This window comes from Oreochromis aureus, linkage group 11 (assembly GCF_013358895.1).
Source record: "Oreochromis aureus strain Israel breed Guangdong linkage group 11, ZZ_aureus, whole genome shotgun sequence".
Taxonomy (NCBI): Eukaryota; Metazoa; Chordata; class Actinopteri; order Cichliformes; family Cichlidae; genus Oreochromis; species Oreochromis aureus.
In genome coordinates this window covers 12,717,263-12,737,086 of record NC_052952.1, presented here as the reverse complement: position 1 = coordinate 12,737,086, position 19,824 = coordinate 12,717,263, and the positions used below count along the sequence as shown (strand labels likewise).

The window sequence follows — 19,824 nt, the reverse complement described above, 5'->3', positions numbered from 1 at the left end:
ATTTCTTTGAAAGTTTTAACAGTTTGCCAGCTGAGTATTGTCATAATCTGCTTCATTAAGAGCTTTGCAGACAGTACGGTGGGCAGAGCAGAGAGCTGCAGCAAATGGCAAGAACAGGTCTTTAGTTGGATCCAAGAGCAAAAACATTTCTCACTGTGTGTCATATTCTGCACCGGAGTGCTGAAGTCTTAGTAGCCATGGTTCTGTTATAAATCAGTTGGGTGATGGAGCAGATCAAAGAGAGCAGGGACTAGAAGAGAGGTGTGGTCGTGGAGCTAGAGGGTCACACATGCGTGCAGGCGCAGTATTAGAGCACTAGTGTTGTATAAATTTGTACTTCAGTAAATTTACTTATGTCCAATAAAGACAGAGAAAAAATGTGTTGGGTTTATTGTAGTTAACACAAAGCTATCATGGATTTTAAACATAGATTTAAAGCTGGAGGTCATTTTAGTTTTATCCAAAAGTCAATACCAATAGATCTGTCTGCAGCAGCCAGTCGCTTTTTTGGAATATTTGCCTTTGGTTGTTCCTTAAAGTTGCTGCTTTTAAAGCACTTTGAAGAGCTGTGGAAATATCTCCTGGGATGCACTAGCTTTATGTGGGCTCAATAAGCCATCGTGGTCACTTGGAGGTGTTCTATCTACCTGTGAGGCTGAATAAAGAAGGGGAAAAATCAATTTCTTCAGCTGTTGCTCTCACCCACTCTGACGCATATTTACACATATTTGTCATGTTTGTCACATTTTAAGCATGCTGTATTTTCTTTAAATGGTTATTTTTTCCTTTGGTTAGATATTCATTTCAATTTGAGAACAGCAAAAGTACCTGATTCTTATTTTTAGCATCTCGTTCACTTTTTGATTTTCAGTCTAACGTTAGCGACTCTGCGTCACTGCTCTAATCAGAACAGGGGGTTGTTAGTCTTGAATTGTGTTTAATGAAAACACATGCAGGTTTTGCTTCTGTGTTAACTATGTTATTTTTTCCTGATCCTTATGTCCTCATTTTTTAAAAATGCTGTACACAACAAGCAAAACAATTTACCATAAATGGTACTGTAAGTAAGCTAGCTAGGTAAAGTAAAACACAACAGTTGTCACTGCTTTTAGCTGACAGGCTTCTGAAACTCAGGTTTATGGGCATGATTTCACAGTGTTATCCATCATAATCGTTAACCTGTTGCAGTTAGAATTCCTGGAAAAGCTTGAGCCACTCGGTCGCCGGTGAAAGAATTATTATATTTTGGTTTATGCAGGGGCGTTAAACATAATTCTTGGATGGCTCGGCCCGCTGTTGGATTTTTAGCCATGTCTTCTAACTCGTCCTAACTCCACCTTCTTTGCTGCAGCTGGCAACTGTAATCCTTCTGCTCTCGAGGGCCACTCCAACCAGAAGCTGGGACACAGAGATCATCAAAGCTACAGAGCAGTACAAGGACTACCTTTTCCAGCTGTAGCACATGCTAATATGATGCAGCTTTGCCCCTCCACACGTGTTTGCAATAATTTCTCGTTGAGTCTTGTTGTAGTCAAAGTTATGGTTTCCCTACTGTTTCATCATCATTATAAAGAAGTCACTAGACCCTGATGGGGGAGATTTATGATGTAGAAAAGTAATATCTCTTTCATCTGTACAGGCCTGTAGTAAAGAAAGAAATAGCTGTCGTACTGTTTTCAGGGAATAGAAGGCTTCCTCTTTGCCTCTCCCCTTCTTAAATAATCTTGGCAGTTTTTCTGGATTCTTTTTTGTCCTGACATGGTAGAGTTTTAACTTGTGTATCTTGATGCACAAACAGACTGGGTTCACCGGTAGTGGTTTCTCTGGAATGTGCTTTATATACTCAGTCATGTTATTAAACAGGGTTCTGTCAATGAAGCTGTTTTTCCCCTTAAATTTACATTTTCAACAGATTGTTGTCAAGAACAAAAAGTAAAGTAATTCGTGCTGAAAACAGATGATGCAAAATCTAGAAGCTTTTATTTAAATGTCAGTATGCAGGCTTTTTACCAACTAATGAGCCCCATTTCTTATCCACATCAAATCCATGCAGAAGCACTAGTGGCCTATGAGGATGATGATTTTAAATGGCCTCAGGTAATGGACAGCTCAGATGGATATAATTGCTTATATATATACAGGCTTCCGCTTGCATGGTAATGGATCAGGTGGTGGGCTTTAGGTAGCCATCCTATAATAAGAGCTTTGCTGACAGTTACAGCAACTCATGTGGGTTGAAATCGAAAGGGGCACTCGAAATTTGGCTTTTTCCACACAAATCCCCTTGTGTCGGGGGACTGTGTGTGCAAAAACAAAATCCAAGTTAGCAAGTCACTGTTAAATGCAACTGCTGAGTTGTAATTGCAGCCTTGTGTTACACCCTTCCACATACACACTTCCACCTCTCCCTCTGTCACACTCGATTATGCAACAGTCCTTTCTTGCAAGTCCTTGCAGGATCTCGGCTTCGGATTGTGTAACGCTGAGAGGGGAACGGGCTGTAAGGCCTCACATTTAGCCGCAGAGAATCCCAGCGACGCCTCGCCACATCCAGCAAATATTTGAGTCCTCAGCGGACATTTTTCCGCCACACTGACTGCACAACCACTGGCACTCTAATTATATCCCTTTGTTTAACCAGTGGGATTATGTTTTTTTTCCAGCTTATTTTTATAGTTTCTGTGGCTGCTTTAATCCACAAGCAGATATGATTGGTAGTGAGACAAATACTTTAGTTATCCCCAAGGGGAAATCCAGATATCCAGCAGCTTGGTTAAAAAACAAACATCCCTCCGGCCATAAATAATAATATTAATAATAATAATAAAACAATAAGGTAATTGAATAATGTTAAGAATAGGGATAAAAAATACAATAAATATATAACCCTTAATAAAACAAAGTTTCACGATAGTGTCTTACTTCCCTTTGTGGGAAAACTTGGTGGGAACGTTTTGATGAACTAACATGCTATATAGGTAAGGGTGGGGGTAAAAATGTGCCATGTTGTTTACTTGACTCCTTAAATCCATCTTTTCTGTGAGTTACTATCTTGTAAAAGTCAGTTTGAGGAAGTCTCACAGAGACAGAACTATCCTAGAGGTTTGAAATGCTGCACAAAGGTAATACTGCTTTCATGCACACAGGCCTACAGTTAATATAATAAACAGCTTTACAGTATCTGTGCTTGCTTAGTAAAGGAAGAGAGCCTTTTATGTTACTTGAAACCAATAAAGTAAGCAGCCCAGAAAAGATTGTCTTGAAAATACTATTCCAACAGCACTTCTGTTACAAAACCTACCGCTGTTCCTTTATGAAAAGGGAATCTTGAGTTCTGACAGTCATGAAAGTGTGTGCAATGTTGGTCCAAGACTCGTATAAACCCTCCTTTTCACTGTTACAAGAAATATCGTGCCATTTTTAACAAAATAAAGCTTTCTGTTTTGTTTAAACAGGCAAGAAGTAATATAGCTCTCAGCAAAGAGTGTGTTGTGAATGCTTATTCATTGTAAAAATCAGAACCTTTAAAATTCAAGTCTAGCTGGAGCTAATGAAGGTCAGAAAGAGACTATCCGTAGGTGTTTATCATGGCATAGAGGTGCACTGTAAGAGGCACCTCGTGTGACAGAAATTGCGGTTCACCTCGTCGTCTTTTATTGGTTCTAGTGCAACTATCATTGTCTTAATTATGTTATTTATGTTATATTCATTCCCTGTAAGTTTTTGCGCGGTAGTTGTTGGAGGAAAGATTTCTAACGGCATATTTAAAACTCTCATCTTTGTATTATCCAAGTGACAAATGTGTTAAATGAAAGTGGTGTTCTGACTTTAGAACTCTTGTGTTAGCATGATTTGGCTAACTGCTTTATCTTTTTGGCTTATTTAAAAAAATAGTTTCAAGAAATGAATGAACTTTTACAAACTGGTTTGAATGGTTATCACTTATTTAAATAACCACTTTGTATTTAAAATGAAATTCTCTTCATTAAAGGGCTGTAGCTCAGAGCTAAGTTTCAGTTAGCAAGTAAACATGAAACGGATTGTCAAGAATTTTTTTTTTTTTGTTTGTTTGTTTGGTTTTTTGCCTTTGCTGCTGTTGTTGAAGGATGAGGTCAAAATGACCACACTGGTGGTTCTAGTGTTCAGCTTATATTAGCCACATGATTGGGAGGATTTTTAACAGCCCACAGAATACTTGAAGTGAAATTTTAGCATACAAAGTGTACTGATAGTTCCGTTTTGTTTTGATGTTAGAACTAGCTAGGTTAGCTAGTTCCTGCTAATACTGCTTTAGCAAATAGCTTGTAATTTAAACACTAAGAGACAAATGATTTTATCAACATTCACTATTAAAGCTTAGGTTACATTTACAAGTTGTTCTGTTCACAAGAAGATTTAAAATACTACACAGGGTAAACTTTTCACCTTCTCTTATAAATTGCAATTTTTTGGTGAAATTTAATCTAGCTCAAAGTTTAGCTGTTTACAGGAGACTTTCCAATTGTAAAAGCTCATTTCGCTCTACTGGGTAAAGATTTGTGAGCTATATTATTTATGGTTTCCAGTCATGAACTTTTATAAGCCTATTGCAATTTAATTACACTCATTCCTAAATAAAAAGCCAAACCACTGTGATGCTGCTGCTGGCATTAAATAGACCTCTTTTCTGACGACCATGAATATAATAACACCTTTCAATAGGTGATCTGTTTTTTCAGTGCAGGTACAGAGGAAACTCATATTTAATTAACCTGGATTGACCGTTGCAAAAGGCAAACATGGAATTTAAATGTGCTTGCATAATGTGCTGTATTGATTTGTTTTGTGTTTTTTGTTTTGTATTTTATTGTTTAAAAGGTCGATCAACAATTTTTTTTTCCTTCAATTGCATTGATTGACCTCAGCACAGAATGTGAGCGTGATGTCAATACATGTGAAGCTGACTGTTACGTCCCTCTGCAGCCTCTAATCTGCTCAGTGTGTTCAGCTGGTGCTAATTGGCCACACCTAGCCACACACAGCATTCTTGAATTAATGAAGATTCCTTTGGGGCTTTTTTGGTTTTTATGTTGATTCTCTCCTTCTTGACTATCAATAGACCATCAATAAACCACATTACCATTCCTTTTTTTTGCTCCACATGAACAATGCTGACAGCACTTTTCCACACTGCCATGTGAAAAAGTGAAGACAGGCCATAAAAGGTGATGAAAGGCTTTTTTGATGGGTGCAGATCTCCTCTAAAAGCCAAATACATGCTGTGATTATTTGAAAGTAAGAATATTCCTTTGGTGTAATTGGATGTTTTTTCCTTCAGTGGTGAGTGTCGGGCAGAGATTTAAATTGATGCGATTTCAGCCCCTCATTTACTCATCACGTTCCTCCTTTTTTGCACTTAAACATTTAAAGAATCTAAAGAAGTTTATTTTTGCTGTTTATTTCTTGCATTTGTTTGTTATTTACACTGCTTCCTTGTTGATTTGTATGTTTGGCTTTTTAAGATTTAAGCTTAATAGATTATTCACGCTGCAGTGCACATGTTGGCACACTTAGCATAACATTGTGTCGCCTCATTCCTCTTGATCTGGTTTCACTTCCACTCTCTGTGGAAATAAATAGCCGTGTTGTATCCGTTCTCAAAGACGAACCCTTTCCTTCACCACACAAAGGTGCACACCTGTGCCGAGTCTGCCAGAGGTTTGGAGAATTGTTGAAACAAAGCACTGCACTGTTGTTAATGCTTACTGTAATACAATATCTCATGTCTCGTAAAAAATAATGTATTAGATTCAGGTTGGGCATCTTGGAGACCAGTTTAAAGAGACAAGCCTGAGATGGTCGGGACATGTGCAGAGGAGGGATGGTGGATATTCGGGACAAAAGATGTTGAACACAGAGCTGCCAGGCAGGAAGAAAGGAGATCACAGAGGAGGTTTGTGGATGTCATGGAGGAGGACATGCAGAGGGTTGGTGTGGATGCTAGGGGCAGGGTGAGATGGAGGCAGATGATTTGCTAGTCTTTCCTAAAGTACAGTAAGGATAGCTTAGACATGTTTACTTGGCTTACTTTTAGCTGACCCGTTACAGTGATATGCATGATTTTCAGATCCTCATGGACAACAGTGGGTTGTAGACTCTGTCACCTTTTTATAACTGCCCATGATTTGTGTAGTGAGCAACCGCTGTAAAAAGGTGTGTGCTTTTTTTTTTTTTTTTTTTTTTTATTCATACACTTATTTTAAATTGTATGCACACTCAAAAAACAAAAAAGTCAAATGCACAGATCTAAACTCTGCTTAAGGGTATCCACTAACTGATTCTATCCAAATCACTCCACACGCGTGTTTCTGATGCCAAGAACACAGTGATGGGAAACGCATGCAGTCTCACTTTTGAGTGTTGTAGAATTAACTGAACTGTTGTAGTCTGTAATCACATGAATCTGGTAACCTATCGGATTATCTGAAAAAGAAAGCCCTACAATGCTTTCCTTTTTCCCCCCCATTGTGAGAAAACCTTTAGTCAGATGATATGTGATGACCCTGCAGCAAAGCAATAACAGGAAGGAGCAACTGTGGAGAACCATCTAATATTTAAAGATCACATTAATGGACAGGTAGCCAGTGGCAGCAGGCAGAAAGTATATTTAAATGAATGGATGAAGGAACACAAAACTACAAACACAAACAGGAGGCTAGGGTTGAGCTCATAAAGGTCTACAGTGGTTCATTTTTGAATTGCTTTAAATGTTGCACCTCATTTCATTTGAAATAACTAGATTTGTTGCGTGCCTGTTACCATACATTTTGGCTGTTCGTCTTCCCCCTTAAGAGGAAGGACAATGAATTGAATAGTATTTGCTGTATTTTTGGCTTTTTCTCACTTATAGGCAGCTTTCCAACATCTCCAAACTACCCTTGTTTTGACTTCATATGATTTAGGCGATCATATTTTGATCCAAAATAAGAAAATTGTTAAAAGCCTGCTTTCACTTTATGCACACAGTGTATTGTGCTTTTTTTGCTTGTTTCCTCTGAAATACAGATTCAGGGATCATAACCTTTTTAAGAGGGACACCTCAGTTTCAGCTGTATATATTCAGTTTTGTGTAATATACTGGGATATTAATAATTAGAGCTCTTTGTTGTTATTTGCTACTGTTTTGGTAGTCTTGGAGCAACTGTGACCACATACTTTATTAATCCCAGAGGAAGGTATTCTGATTCTAACATAACAGCTGTGGCATTTTTAAATGCTATTGCTGTCATTAAGAGATCGAAGGGAGGGAAAGCCCCAGTGCCTTTTTTTTATGGCTGTATGTGAAGCTACAGTTTCACACTGACTCTGGAGCTTGCCTCTCTTGCCGCGATAAGGAGGAGTTTGTAATCTTCACATAATATGCTGTTTACAGTCTTCCCCTGGTGTAAACTCAATCTGTGTGTTTCTTACAGGCTCTGTTAGCAGCATGGGACAGCATCTAGGAAAGAAGGAGCCCCACACAGACGGCAAGGTAAGAGGGCTCATCGCAGCTTTATATTAGTTTTCTTTATTTGTGTGCGAGCGGTGGCTGTTATCTGCTGGACTTTGGACTCTGTGGCACAAAAGCTGTTGGGCTCCTTCACTCATGCTAATTTACTGCTGCCACTGAGCTTTGAGCAGGAGTGACAACCAGTTTAGAGTGTGAGTGTGAGTGTGTGTGTGTGTGTATATCTCTTTGGGTGTATGTGTGTCTAAGGTTTTTGTGCCGAGTGTTTTGGGTTTTTCCTTTGTTTCCAAGCGATTTAATGAGGTTGAGGTTTTGTTGTTTTCAATTGTTGCTATACTGGAATAAGAAGCATGTTCAGTGTACTTTATATTGATCTCTAAAAATAGGGAAACCCTACACCTTGACACACCTGAGGCAGTCGTTTTTAAAATGTAATCCTGTGTAGACTTGAATTGCTGCAAATTTTCAAGAGATAATATTCGGCACGCTCCGTTTTCAACAGCCGGCATCCCACTCTTAATTGAACCATGTTGCCATGGCGATATCCCAGGCACCACGAACCTCCGCGGTTCTCTTGGGTCATCCCCTCGAAACAACAAGCCTCTCCGCAGCACCACTCTACGAGAGAACCCATTTGAACTGGATAGAGTAAATAGATGATGGCGTGCATCAGGGCCGACATTAAACCCTCTCCAGGTACACATCTCATTTAAACATTAGCTTTGGCCCAGTGATCAGCGGCGCTCAGATGGGCTACCACCCTGCTAGTAGGTGTAGAAATAAAAACACCACATTTTGGGGGATTTTTGCCCATCTCAATCGAGAAGATAAACTGTTGCCGTGTCAGTGCACTTGCCTAAAAATAATAAACTGGATTAAGGTGACGCTGGCTGGCTTCTAATAGTGTTGTAATTAAACAGAACAAATCTTGGTGTGACTTTGTTGACTCATCTGTCTGCTCTGAGACTGTGCTTCTGTATGCCAAGCGTGGAGGCGTATTTGGAGGCTTAAATTAGACGTTAATGTAGTTTAATGATATTCGATCATTAACCCCGACCTTGTCTAGCAACTTTAAGCCATTGCAAGTGAGGCCGCAACCGTACATGAAGAGGTTTTGAGTTTATTGTGAGGTCCCCGACCCCAAACAGTGAGCGAGTTAAAGCAGAAGGAAAGAATAAGGCAGCTTCATGTGTGCACCATGTAAAACCTGTTGTCTGCTGTGTGCTCTGGGTTATGTCTCACTACCTGGCCAATGCCTGTGACGGGCAGAGCGGTCATGTGGTGAATGGGGGAGCCCGAACCAGCAGGGGTGCTGCTGGTGCAGCCCACGCATGATTTGTCTCCTATTCCTGCAAAAACACACTCTGGAGAGCGCGGAGCAGAAGCAGGAGAAGTGGATCAATTTGTCACGTGCCGAGCTGGTGGGAGAGGTGTTGGGGGAAGCGTGTCGCACTAAAGCAGCATTGTTTAGCCTATGCAGAGACATATTGAGCCGTATATCTTTCTTTGTATATCATTTATTTTCCCCTTTCTCTCGGCTCCATTATCGTAAATTGAAGTCAATTTTAAAAGGTCTGGCAAAAGAGCAGGTTGTCATAGTGACCGTGGAAAGGGAACAAAGCGTGACAGGGTAAGGCAGGTTGTGTTTAGATGCTGAAGTCAGAGTCATGATCCTTCTCCCAATCCCTTATCAGTTGTACCTATGCCTTCACTCTCACGGCAGGCAAAGTGTTTCTCTGTCAGCTTTCTGACAATTTCTCACCGCTGTTATTTTACAGCTCTAAATCCCACCTGGATGTATAAGATGATAGCACTAGCCTTTTTATTTTGCCAGAGTAGAAATTTAGCCATAATAAGGTTTGATTAAATGTGCTTTTATTGGCTAGTGCTTTGAAGATTTCACAGAACTCCCAGTAGATTAAAATCCAGGACGTAAATGTGTCACAGGAAGCATAACAGAGTAACAGATAAGAAATATTTGCTTTTCCTTTGCTGCTGCTGTATATTGGTCCTGCTCGGATGTAGTCTGATTGCTGTGTTGTCAGCAATGAATTACAGACAGAGGCACAGGCTGTTGCATGCTTACAGTTTGTATAAACAGTAATGACTAAATTTGGCAAAGTGCGAGCAAATTTTAAATGAGAACCGAAAAAATGCAACAAATGCTACACCGACACATGAATAGCAGCCCAAGCTAGCACCCATTTGCTCGGCTTCTTGCAGTTTCAACCACCGTTTTGTTTGTGCTCATTAGTGGCCAACCACAGGCTTTGTGGCAGTTCATGCTGAGACCATTTTTGCTCAACGACATTTAAAGAAATTGACTTTACGCTTATCTCAAATGTCAGCAATTTTACCAGGTTGTGGTAGCATAATGCAGACTCTCTCCCCCTCCCCACCTAGAAGTACCTCTTCTTACCCATGTTGAGGACTCAGAGATACTATCAAAGCCACCAGTTTGTCAACTGACAAGAACTTTGAACAAAGGGTTACTTTTTCCGCCTTCAAGCTCAAAAACAGCATGGGAAAGTGGCTTTTTTTACAGGAATACTCATTTTCCAGTGCTGCTTCAGGGAATTTGCAGTTCACATTCTCACATGGTTTTGTAAGCCATTCTGGGAAATGTAACAAAGGAAACAACAGAAGAAAATTTTCTTGGTAATGATGGTCCTGAAATGGAAGAGAATACATTCATAGAAGTATCTAGTTCAACGCTATAATCAGAGCCCATATTCAGACAGGCAGACAGTTTCCCAGTATACAGATGTGCAATTTTAAGCAATGATATGCAAAATAACTTTGGGGTGGGGAGTGGCGCCGGGCGCCTTTCTCAACTAAGGTGAGTGATTGAAGTGAACATTAGTCAGAGCGCAGGATGCCACTGATTGGCATATGGGTAGTCATGGATGAGTTGTTCATAAAGGATTTTACCCCTTAGCAGTAAACCTACAACGAATGCTGATGAGGGCTTTGAAGAGGCAGAAACAACAGTGTAGAGCTGCAGAAGCTCACCGAAATACTCTTAAGTGATGATTAATTTCATAATTATTAAGTGATTAAATTAAATAAACCCGTTTGTATAATCTGTCTTTTTATGTTGAGCTGATCCAACCATTACTAATGTCTGTCACACTGATAATTAAATTGTTGATTGACTTCCACCTTTAAAAAAAATGCTGTTAGCTGCTGGTTGCCTGTGAATGGCGCTGCAAATGTAGCTTTTTTTCTCTCCTGTCTACACACTTGGTGATGAAGGCAGGTAGAGAAGGAGAAGTAGGGACAGTTAACTTCATAAATGAGTCATAGGCTGTGTTCTATTAACGCAGATACTCAACTCAGAAAGTCAGAGAAGCCCCACCCACCCGACTTTGCAATCCAAGACTGCAGCAGTGTACATGCCTACGAGTAAAACTTGCAGTCTGTAAACTCACTCTAGAAGCCATGTACAGAGCAGTGGGCAGATTTTATCACCATGTTTTATTTGTGAACAGGCTCTGCCTTGCTTTGGAGCAAAGCTTGTTTGTTCTTGCATTTCCAACTACCTCTACTACTAAAACACACTCAACTTTCAGCTCCCACATCTGAACTTTGAGATAAAAGGAACACAGCAGTTTATTTAACATTTGTGGTTATAGCTGACTAATATATGATAAAATTTGCTACCAAGAACTATGGTTGCAATCACATACATGCAATCATCTGCTATCAATGTTCTCAAGAAATAAAAGAAAAATTGCAAAGAGGAAGGACTGACTGACAGTGTGTTAATGAAATACTGCCGGGATAATGTTTGCGGTCGATCTCATGACAGAGTCCCCCACATCACTCACTGCTGTAAGTTTAGAAATGAAGGTGATTGTCAGATGTTTTGCAACAGGAAAAATGCAACTGAGCTCTTTCACAGTAACCGACTTACCAAAGCCATTCACAGACCTTAAACTGATAAAGGCTGAATGATTTCCTGTGTCAGTATCAAATAGACGAAGTACCAGCGTGGTAAATAAACGTAGGGGAAAAAAAGGTGGGTAGGTCTGTGGTTTCAAACTTACTCAAACTTTGTTAGCTAAAATAAAGGGGTTCATTACATTGTCGTATTCATAATTACTGTTATGTCTCAGATTAAATTCTATGATTAGGTCTAATGATTTCAGTTGATTGTGCTCTGGATCACTAGGACTAGAAGTTTGTGACTTAATAGTCAGTCCAGCATTATCTTGTTTGGCTGGCAAACCTGTGTGCTTGATCAGTGTAACGCCCACCTGGTTACTGCAATGTTCACTGAAACGCAGAGCAGTGTTGCTAATGTTAAAAATGCAGACTACCTTTTTGATTTCCAGTCTCTGAACTAAGAAACTGCTTGGATTCTTTTGTATTTGCATACAGGTGATCTGTCCCACTACAAATCACCTGTAAAGTTTTTAGAGCTGTAGAATTTTCCAAAAACCTTCAGCTACACAGGAAATTAAAATGCAGTGTTAAAGGCGGAGAACACAGATTGCAGATGATGAAATTGAAAGTAACAAGTTGTATTTATTCTTACCTTAGTAATTAAACTTTATATGAAAGGATTTTAGGATCTGTGATGTTGGACGTTGCTGTAGATGAGCCCTGTGGATATCCTGCAGCTCATAACCTTAAATTAGGTCCTTTTGTAATTTCACAAAAATAAGTTATGTGCTACTTTGTAACTCACTGCAGTACAGTTGCAATACAGTGCTATTACTGAAACTGTTGAATTAAAGACTAAGGTCTCCAGATGAGGGAGCTTGATGCCCACTTAGTAGACGGCCAGTCTACAGAAACACAGCTGTGTGACTGTGACTGGTATGTCTGTTCCCGTCATATATGGCTACAGGCTTTACAAACCCTTGACTAGATATTTGCCTTGGATAACATTTTACTATTGGATACCATTGTATTCAGTGCCCATGATTGGTAAAACTCTATGTGGCCTTTTAGCCCAGTTAAGTCTACTGCGTCTTGCTTTACTCATACATTTGTGCTTTTGATGTGCTTGAACGATACATTGCTCAATTTTATATTGCTGTAAATGTATATTGCTCTTCGGTCATAATTGGTTTATCTAATGGTGTTTTTACAGCTCTAATAAAGAAATAAATGTTGGGTATATTCGGTCACCATGAGGGATAAAACTGGCCTTTAGAAAGTAGAGCTCCAGAAACTCCACGGTGTCTTTTCGTACAGTACCTTACAAATGTGAGATGAAATGTCTTCCATCTGTAAAGAATGGACAGGATGTAACACTGAAGGGTACAGTTATCACCAAACCACATGTACGAAGTGGAACCTGGATCCCTTTGAAAGTCTCAAAAGACCCAAGTGCTGAAATGTGTTCAAATCGCTGTGCTCCACTCCCACTCTCTCTGTTCAAATGTCAGGAGTGCTCGGGAACACTGAACCCTTTAGAGTATCCTAGTGCTGAATGGGGATCAGAGGCCTGACTGAAGCTGAAGCAGTGGAATTTTCCATTGTCACACAGCAGTACAATTACAGAAGAGGAAGACTTAATTTATTATTTAAAGTAATATTTGTGAAATATTATTTTGTGAATTTGTGAAAAAGGAAAGGCTAAAAAGTAAGGCAAGACAGCTAAGTCGGGGTGTGAAAGAAAATCTAGCAAAGGATTTTTAGTTTAGTTGGAAGACTTAATTTATTATTTAAATGGTGACGAGTGGACCAATCAAATAAACCTCCCAAAAAACAAATAAGCAAAATAAAAACAAGGCTAAGGCAATTTTATTATAAATGTGCTTTTGGGGGGGGGGGTTGGCCTTTAACTCTGATGTTTGTGTCTTATATTAGTGACAACAGTCCACTCTTTACATGTGGGATAGCCTTAAAAAAGAAAGGCGTAACTCTTTACACCGCAGGTGCTAGGCTTAAGTCATGATATGTGGTTCTGGTCATCTATAATAGTAAGAAGACATTTTACCAAAGCTAGCATCAGTAGAGCCCAATCTGTTTTATGGTGGGCTAATACAGTGGTCCCTCGCTATAACGCGGTTCACCTTTCACGGCCTCACCGTTTCGCCTTTCTTTTTTTTTTTTTTTTTTTTTTTTTTTTGTCTTTATGTAATTTTGCATGTTGTTTTTTTGTTTTGTTTTTTTTAACAGTGCATTGTGTTCTGCATCCTGATTGGCTGTAGACCATTGTCATTCAATCTCATGTGGTGTCTCCTGTACAGTACAGAATGCATTCAGCTTGTCAATTTTACATACATACGCTAACAGTGTGACTCTGAAGTGCTGTATGTTTGTAAGTTTTCTCCCCAACAAACACAACAATGCCGATGAAACGTTTTGCACTGTCAAAGGCAACCGCGGGTGCCTTTGGTTTCATTCTATAATACTGGACTTATTTTGAAGGTTTGAACTTTGAAAGTGTTTAAACAAGAGAGAAAAGCGTGAAAATGTTCATGCCTGTCTGAGAAAAGTGTATAAAGTGTGTAGTGAGGGGTTTTACAGCCTTAAAACATCAATAATGATTGTAAAAAATAAAGTTGGCTACTTCGCGGATTTCGCCTATCGCGGGTTATTTTTAGGATGTAACTATCGCGATAAACAAGGGACTACTGTGTTGTTGGCTCATGTTAGCTGTTTATTATCATATCCTTCTGCTTATCCAGTTCGGGGGTGGGGGGGCTGGCCCAGCTGCCATAGGCCAAGAGGCGGTATACGTGGGGTACATGGTATCACAGGGCTAACACATTTATAATGGTGATAAATAAAAGTGGAAAAATTAAAGAAGAGCCAGGAGAAACACCCTTCAGCCAGGTTATGTGTGTTGATGTTGCATTGCTTGTCCACCAGAGGGCACTTTGCAACTTTGCTGTTAGCAACTGGGTTTGAAACAACAAGAACATAACAGGTCCAAGCACAGTCAGACACAGAGTAAATGAGTAATTAAAAAAACAAAAAGAAAACAAGACAATATATTAGCAAAATCTTTTCAAGTTTCGTGTGTCTGAGAGAAGGAAAACAAATATAAAACAAATATCAGTCTTAAAGATCATATATTGGTCAGGCTCTAGTCTTAAGGTACTTTGGCACTTGTGTGGTGGTCTCACCTGATTGTACTCTCTTCAGGGTTTGTAATGACAGGGGGAGGGAGATGTGTTTGTGTGATTGTGTTTTATATAATCTAGAGAAATGTGTCGCAGTTGGCAAGCTAAAGGTTCACAAGGTTAGGACTGAGAAGGGCAGGAAAATATGAATAATTGGCAGGTGTTGTCGTAGCTGCCACAGGGTCAGGACGTGCTTCTGTCTCCAACATGAACCTCTTTTGAAAGCTCTACTTGACAAGAACTGTATTTTTAATAAGGCACCTGTGGCGAGTAGTGTCACACCGACAGCGAGGACGGCATTAAGATGTCAGTTTAGTTCACTTAGTTGCTCACATCTCCCTTCTTATTTTTCCTTTGATGTGGTCGTGTCGTGACAAGTTTTTAATGAGGACCCCTTTAGTTTTGTATATAATGTGTGTCCTTCAGAGGCTGAAAATCCAAGTGTGCCTTGTGGCCAAAATGTCAGCTGTATTTTTACACTTTTTGCACTTAAATCAAACTGATTTATTTATTTTTAAATGTGAAGTCATTTACATGCAGATCCAGGCCCATCACCCTCCTTGGTGGCAAGGACCCTCATTTTAATGACCATCCAAGCTTCTGTGACTGAGGGTGTGTTTGTTTTCTTTACACTATTTTCTGCTGTATGAAAGAAAATTAGCAAAATTGGTTTGCATTGCTGATGGATAAAATGATGTAATTCATTTACACTATTTGATCAGAATGGTGCTACCCCAGAAAAGGCTTAAAACTGCAAAGGCAAGACAGCTGAAAAAAGAAATGGAGAAGGTTCACCCTGAAGTAAAAATCTAGCAACATCTTTCAAAGGATAACTTTTTAGTTGTGATTGCCATATCAGGGAGTTTTTATTTATTAGAACTCAAGTAGCTGAGTGTGCCATAAAGTCTCTAACCACTCAGGCTGATGGATAAAAATGATGTATTTCCTGACTGTCACTGCCCAATCTAAACACTCATTTCTGTTAGTCACTTGATCTTGTCATCTCATTGGATGAAATTGGATTATCAGAGATGGTGCTGATTTATCATTTGTTCCCAGAAAAGGTCAGTAAACAACAAACTGGCTAAAGGTGCAACAGTGTTAGAGTTGTAACCAGAAACCTGAAGTTTGGGTTAGTTTGGGCTGGTAGCCATGGACCTGGAAGCTAGGCTACAAGTTGGGAACCAGAAGCTAAAGCTGTGGCATTAAGATGTCACTAAGGTTTGGGCCAAGCAAGATGGGAGAGGAACTGTAGAAATAAGCCAAGACAAAAGGGGAGCTGAACAGAGAGAACTGACAAGACAGGAGTTTGGGAGGCAAGGGCTGAATCAGCCAAAGAAGCTGCATGGGTAAGAAAGCATGAATTTCGATAAGCAGAATACTAACAGAACAGTAAAAGTGGCCAGTTTACAGATGAGTACTGCAAAGGCAGACTGTGTTCCAGTTGCAAAGGAGCGGCAGGGCAGAGCATTTAAGAAGACCTGATTGTTCAAGTGGCTGCAGCTGGTCGGGCACTGTTCAGGCTACAGGGCACCTGTCTCAATCCTGTAATCAAGCACCCACTAACACAGAGGCTGCACGCGAAGCAAGAGAGGAGGCAGAGTCCTTGTCCCTGATTGGCTATTCCTATTCCGATCAAACATGTGATTAACCATCTCATATCCTGGGAGCAGCTCTTCAATCGTCCTACTTTGCTCACTGTTAGTAGGAGTTGTCTGCATGACAAATGTCTCGTTACCCACACTCACTGACACGATTTTTCTCTAGTAGTCAGGATCTATGTTTCTATTTTTTTTAAAGAATTTCTGCTCTTGAAAGAGGAGAAAAAAAGGGGAAAAAAGTAATTAAATCTTGTCCAGTAGTAATTTAATCTCCTCATATCAAGACTCATTTGTTTGCATAATAAAAGACCAAAAAAAGGAGCACTTGTTGACTTTTATGCATTAGTAAGTGCTTGCTCACCACACTCTACTGTCCCTCAGCTGTTGCGACTGCGTCACAGTTGCACTTTCCTCTGTTCTGATTTAATGGTGATCAGTGTGCCCACAGTTTTTTGAATGTCTGATTCCCTATGTAGGCAAGCCCACTAAGAAGGAGGCACTGTTCATTCCTCTTCTGAGGGGGAATGTTAAGAGGATTTATAAAATCGGAAGGCACTTCACTGTACATCATGGTCAAAGGCTGTAAACATGCCAGTCATAGTGACATAACAAATTCTTTGGATGAGCCAGAAGTGTGAATACAGACAGTAATAATAATTCAGCTTGCATGCTAGTGTAAGCTTAGACTTTGTGTGTTAAAAGTGGGTGGGTTGTTGTAGATGAATCACTATTTCTGTCATTATGTAACAACTAATGCCATTTTACTTCGTACGTTTCCCGTATCACTTCCTGCTGTTTCAATGCTGTCAAAATGGTCAACTTACGAAATAAGTCACACAACAAACATGTGCGCACAGCTGTTTGTTGATGCTCTGTGAGTTAACGGTTAACATGTCCCACCCACTGCAGAGCCAAAATGATCAACGGTGGTTACAAATTGTTTATTTCACAGGCTAACTGGGTTCTGAACAGATGTGATTATGATGCAAAACATTTTAATTGAATGATAGATTGTGTGCGGCCATCCGTATCAAATCAGTCTCTGATGGAGAGCTTTTCAGCTATTTCCCAGGTGACATCAGCAGCTAGCGGGTGACTGTGCTAACCGCTATCATCCGGTTTGAATTTGCTGACTTAATTTGACAAAGTTGGCTGTATGTGGCCTATGAACTACAGTGATTTTAACATCTCTGCAGTAGCCAGATCTCCTAAAGGAGTCAAGATGATATTAAAGACAGGATTTGCATATCAGAGCATGATCAAAAATGACCTTTCCATGATCTAAAATTGGGTAAATAAAACCTAATATTAACAATAACACATGCTATATTACACTGACATTATTTATTTAATAAGAGTTAAGCCAAAATGTAGAATCAGTGGGAAAAAAACTAAGTGCACTTCATATTTCAATCAATAGCTTGTGAATCACCTTTACTTTGAGTAACTTGAGTTCTCACTTTCTGCGTGACGTTATTCGTTTCTCATATTATTGTCTTTTAGGTGTTTTTGGCCCACTTTTCTGTAGAATATTTATTCAGTTCATTGAGGTTTGTGGGCATTTGCTCATGCACAGCTCTCTAAATGTCCCCCCGGAGCCTTCAAGTAGGTTGAGATCTGGACTTTGACTGACTCATTACAATTTCTTTATTTTAATCTTTCAGCAGTTCTTTAGCTCCTGGGAAAATAAGTCTGGAATATTTGTCGCTGATATTTGAATCTAAATAAATCTAAATAAAAATAAATAAAATCTTTCTCACTGAAGAATGGTGGACTTAAAATTATTTGGAAATAGCCTTATAACCATCCTCAGACTGATGGGGAGCAACAACTGATTCTCCAAGATCATTGCTGATTTCTTTCCTCCCTTAGTGCATTGTGTACACACTGCAAACTGCCAAAACATCTGCTTTTACAGAGGTGCTCACACTTGCTGCTGATCAATCAATGCATTTGATTAGTAGCACCTGGCTGCTACTTATACTCTTAATTCCTTTGGAAGCAGTAAGCATGTACTCAGTTTTTCACTCGCTGCTTCTGCATTTTGGCGTAACTTTTGTTAATGAATATTGGCAAATAACATGAAAATAATTGAAATCATAATAATGTTATTTTGCATATGGATTCCAGATAAGTTTCTGCCAAAGATTCACAAGTGCATGCATGTAATAAAATCAATTAATCAATCAAAATAAGACGGATGATAAATAGATAAAATCCTGACAAGAAGCACCGGTCACACATTCAGTGTTGCAACAGTTTCCAGTGTGCACATGATGTACCCACTTCTTTATGAAAGTTGAATGAAAGGGTCTCAGCTTAATTCTGTTCTCGTAAAGCCCCAAAATACTAAATGGGTATAATTACCTCCCCCTCGCATTGTCTCTCTTTCTCATCGCCCCTCTCTCGCACAGTTGGCCTGTTTGTCTCTGTCTTTGCTTTGTTGCCATGGCACCTCAGCATCTCACCTCTTCAATCTGTTTTTGTGTTCTCATTAAAGGCTCCGTCACCTGAACCCAAAGAAACGGCAACGCCAGTAGCAGAACCTGAACAACAAGATGAAGTCTTTGGTAAGAGGTCTTTGAATTAAAATTTACATGCATATTACATGCTGGAAATACTCCCATCTGACAGACGAGGAGATGTGCATGTTTTTTACTTGTTGATGAGAAAATGAATGACAGAGTTTGTAGCGTGCATAATCAGCTCTGGAGCATCTAAAGATTGAATCCTGACCCATACGTGTCCACTTATGAGAGTCGAAGCTGGCATCAGTCCATTTACAGAATTTCCATCTTTTTCTTTTTTTTTTTTTTTTTTTTGTTAGCTGCATCTGGCTGGTTTAAAAAAGTTAGCAATGATTTATGAAGGACAGCCTTTCTTAAAAGTACTGTTCCAATCATTCTAAAGTTTTTTGTTGATTCTTATAGTTTTAAGAAGTTTGGACTTTGGGTCACATCCACTGTGATGTGTTTGGTGTGAAAAAATAAGGCCTCTGTAATACTGCAGCTCAGCAGATGAGGGCAGTTGAGTTTGATCCACAGCAGTAGACCCATGTAGGTTGGTTACGACTTGATTTTAGGGGTCAGTGCTTTTGCAAATTAGAATGTATGGCATGCAAATATGCTGACTATGTAATTTTATTAGACTAAAAGCAGACTAAATCTCTCTGGTGGAGTCTGCACTGTAACTAAGGCACTCTGCTTAAAGAAAAGACATCAAATTTCCAACACAACAAAATCAACATAATCTGTCTTTTTTTCTTCTTCTTCTTCTTCTTTTCGTCCCTACTGTCAGTGAAACAACTAGAGTCTGTGACGCATCCTGTTGGCTCTTGTTTACTGTGTGATGATGCACCATGCCAGGGTGAAGGAAATAGTTTACGTTTGTTTGTTTGTTTAAGGCTTCACATACAAAACGTGCTCTTGCTAAACGTCCAAAGCCATCGGCCGCTGAATTTCAGTGATTTAAGGTCTCTTTAGCCACCTGCTGAAGTTTGTATTTTTGCCTAGAAGCAGCTAAAATACCCAAGAGACAGAGCGGAAAATATGTGCAGCACATTTACTCTCCTGAATTTTGGGACGTTTTCTGGGTGAGGCTTGGTGAATACCAAGCCCAGACTCACATGTATGAACTAAAAAGTGGCTAAAGC

General features: G+C 39.6%; 1 protein-coding gene across 3 annotated transcripts in view; it reads left to right on the top strand.

Annotated features, from left to right (window-relative positions):
- LOC116326755 (myelin basic protein-like) overlaps nt 1-19,824 on the top strand; it is a 49,149-nt gene that overhangs the window by 7,430 nt on the left and 21,895 nt on the right. Inside the window, exons 1-4 of one of the 3 annotated variants that reach the window (XM_039619582.1) lie at nt 5,109-5,204; nt 5,788-5,932; nt 7,452-7,510; nt 18,673-18,742. In XM_039619582.1, the coding sequence (XP_039475516.1) occupies nt 5,884-5,932; nt 7,452-7,510; nt 18,673-18,742 (178 nt within the window). In that variant the 5' untranslated portion in view covers nt 5,109-5,204; nt 5,788-5,883. Of the gene's footprint in view, nt 1-5,096; nt 5,205-5,787; nt 5,933-7,451; nt 7,511-18,672; nt 18,743-19,824 lie in introns of those variants that run through there. The other 2 variants (XM_039619583.1, XM_031748166.2) reach the window with 2 other exon arrangements.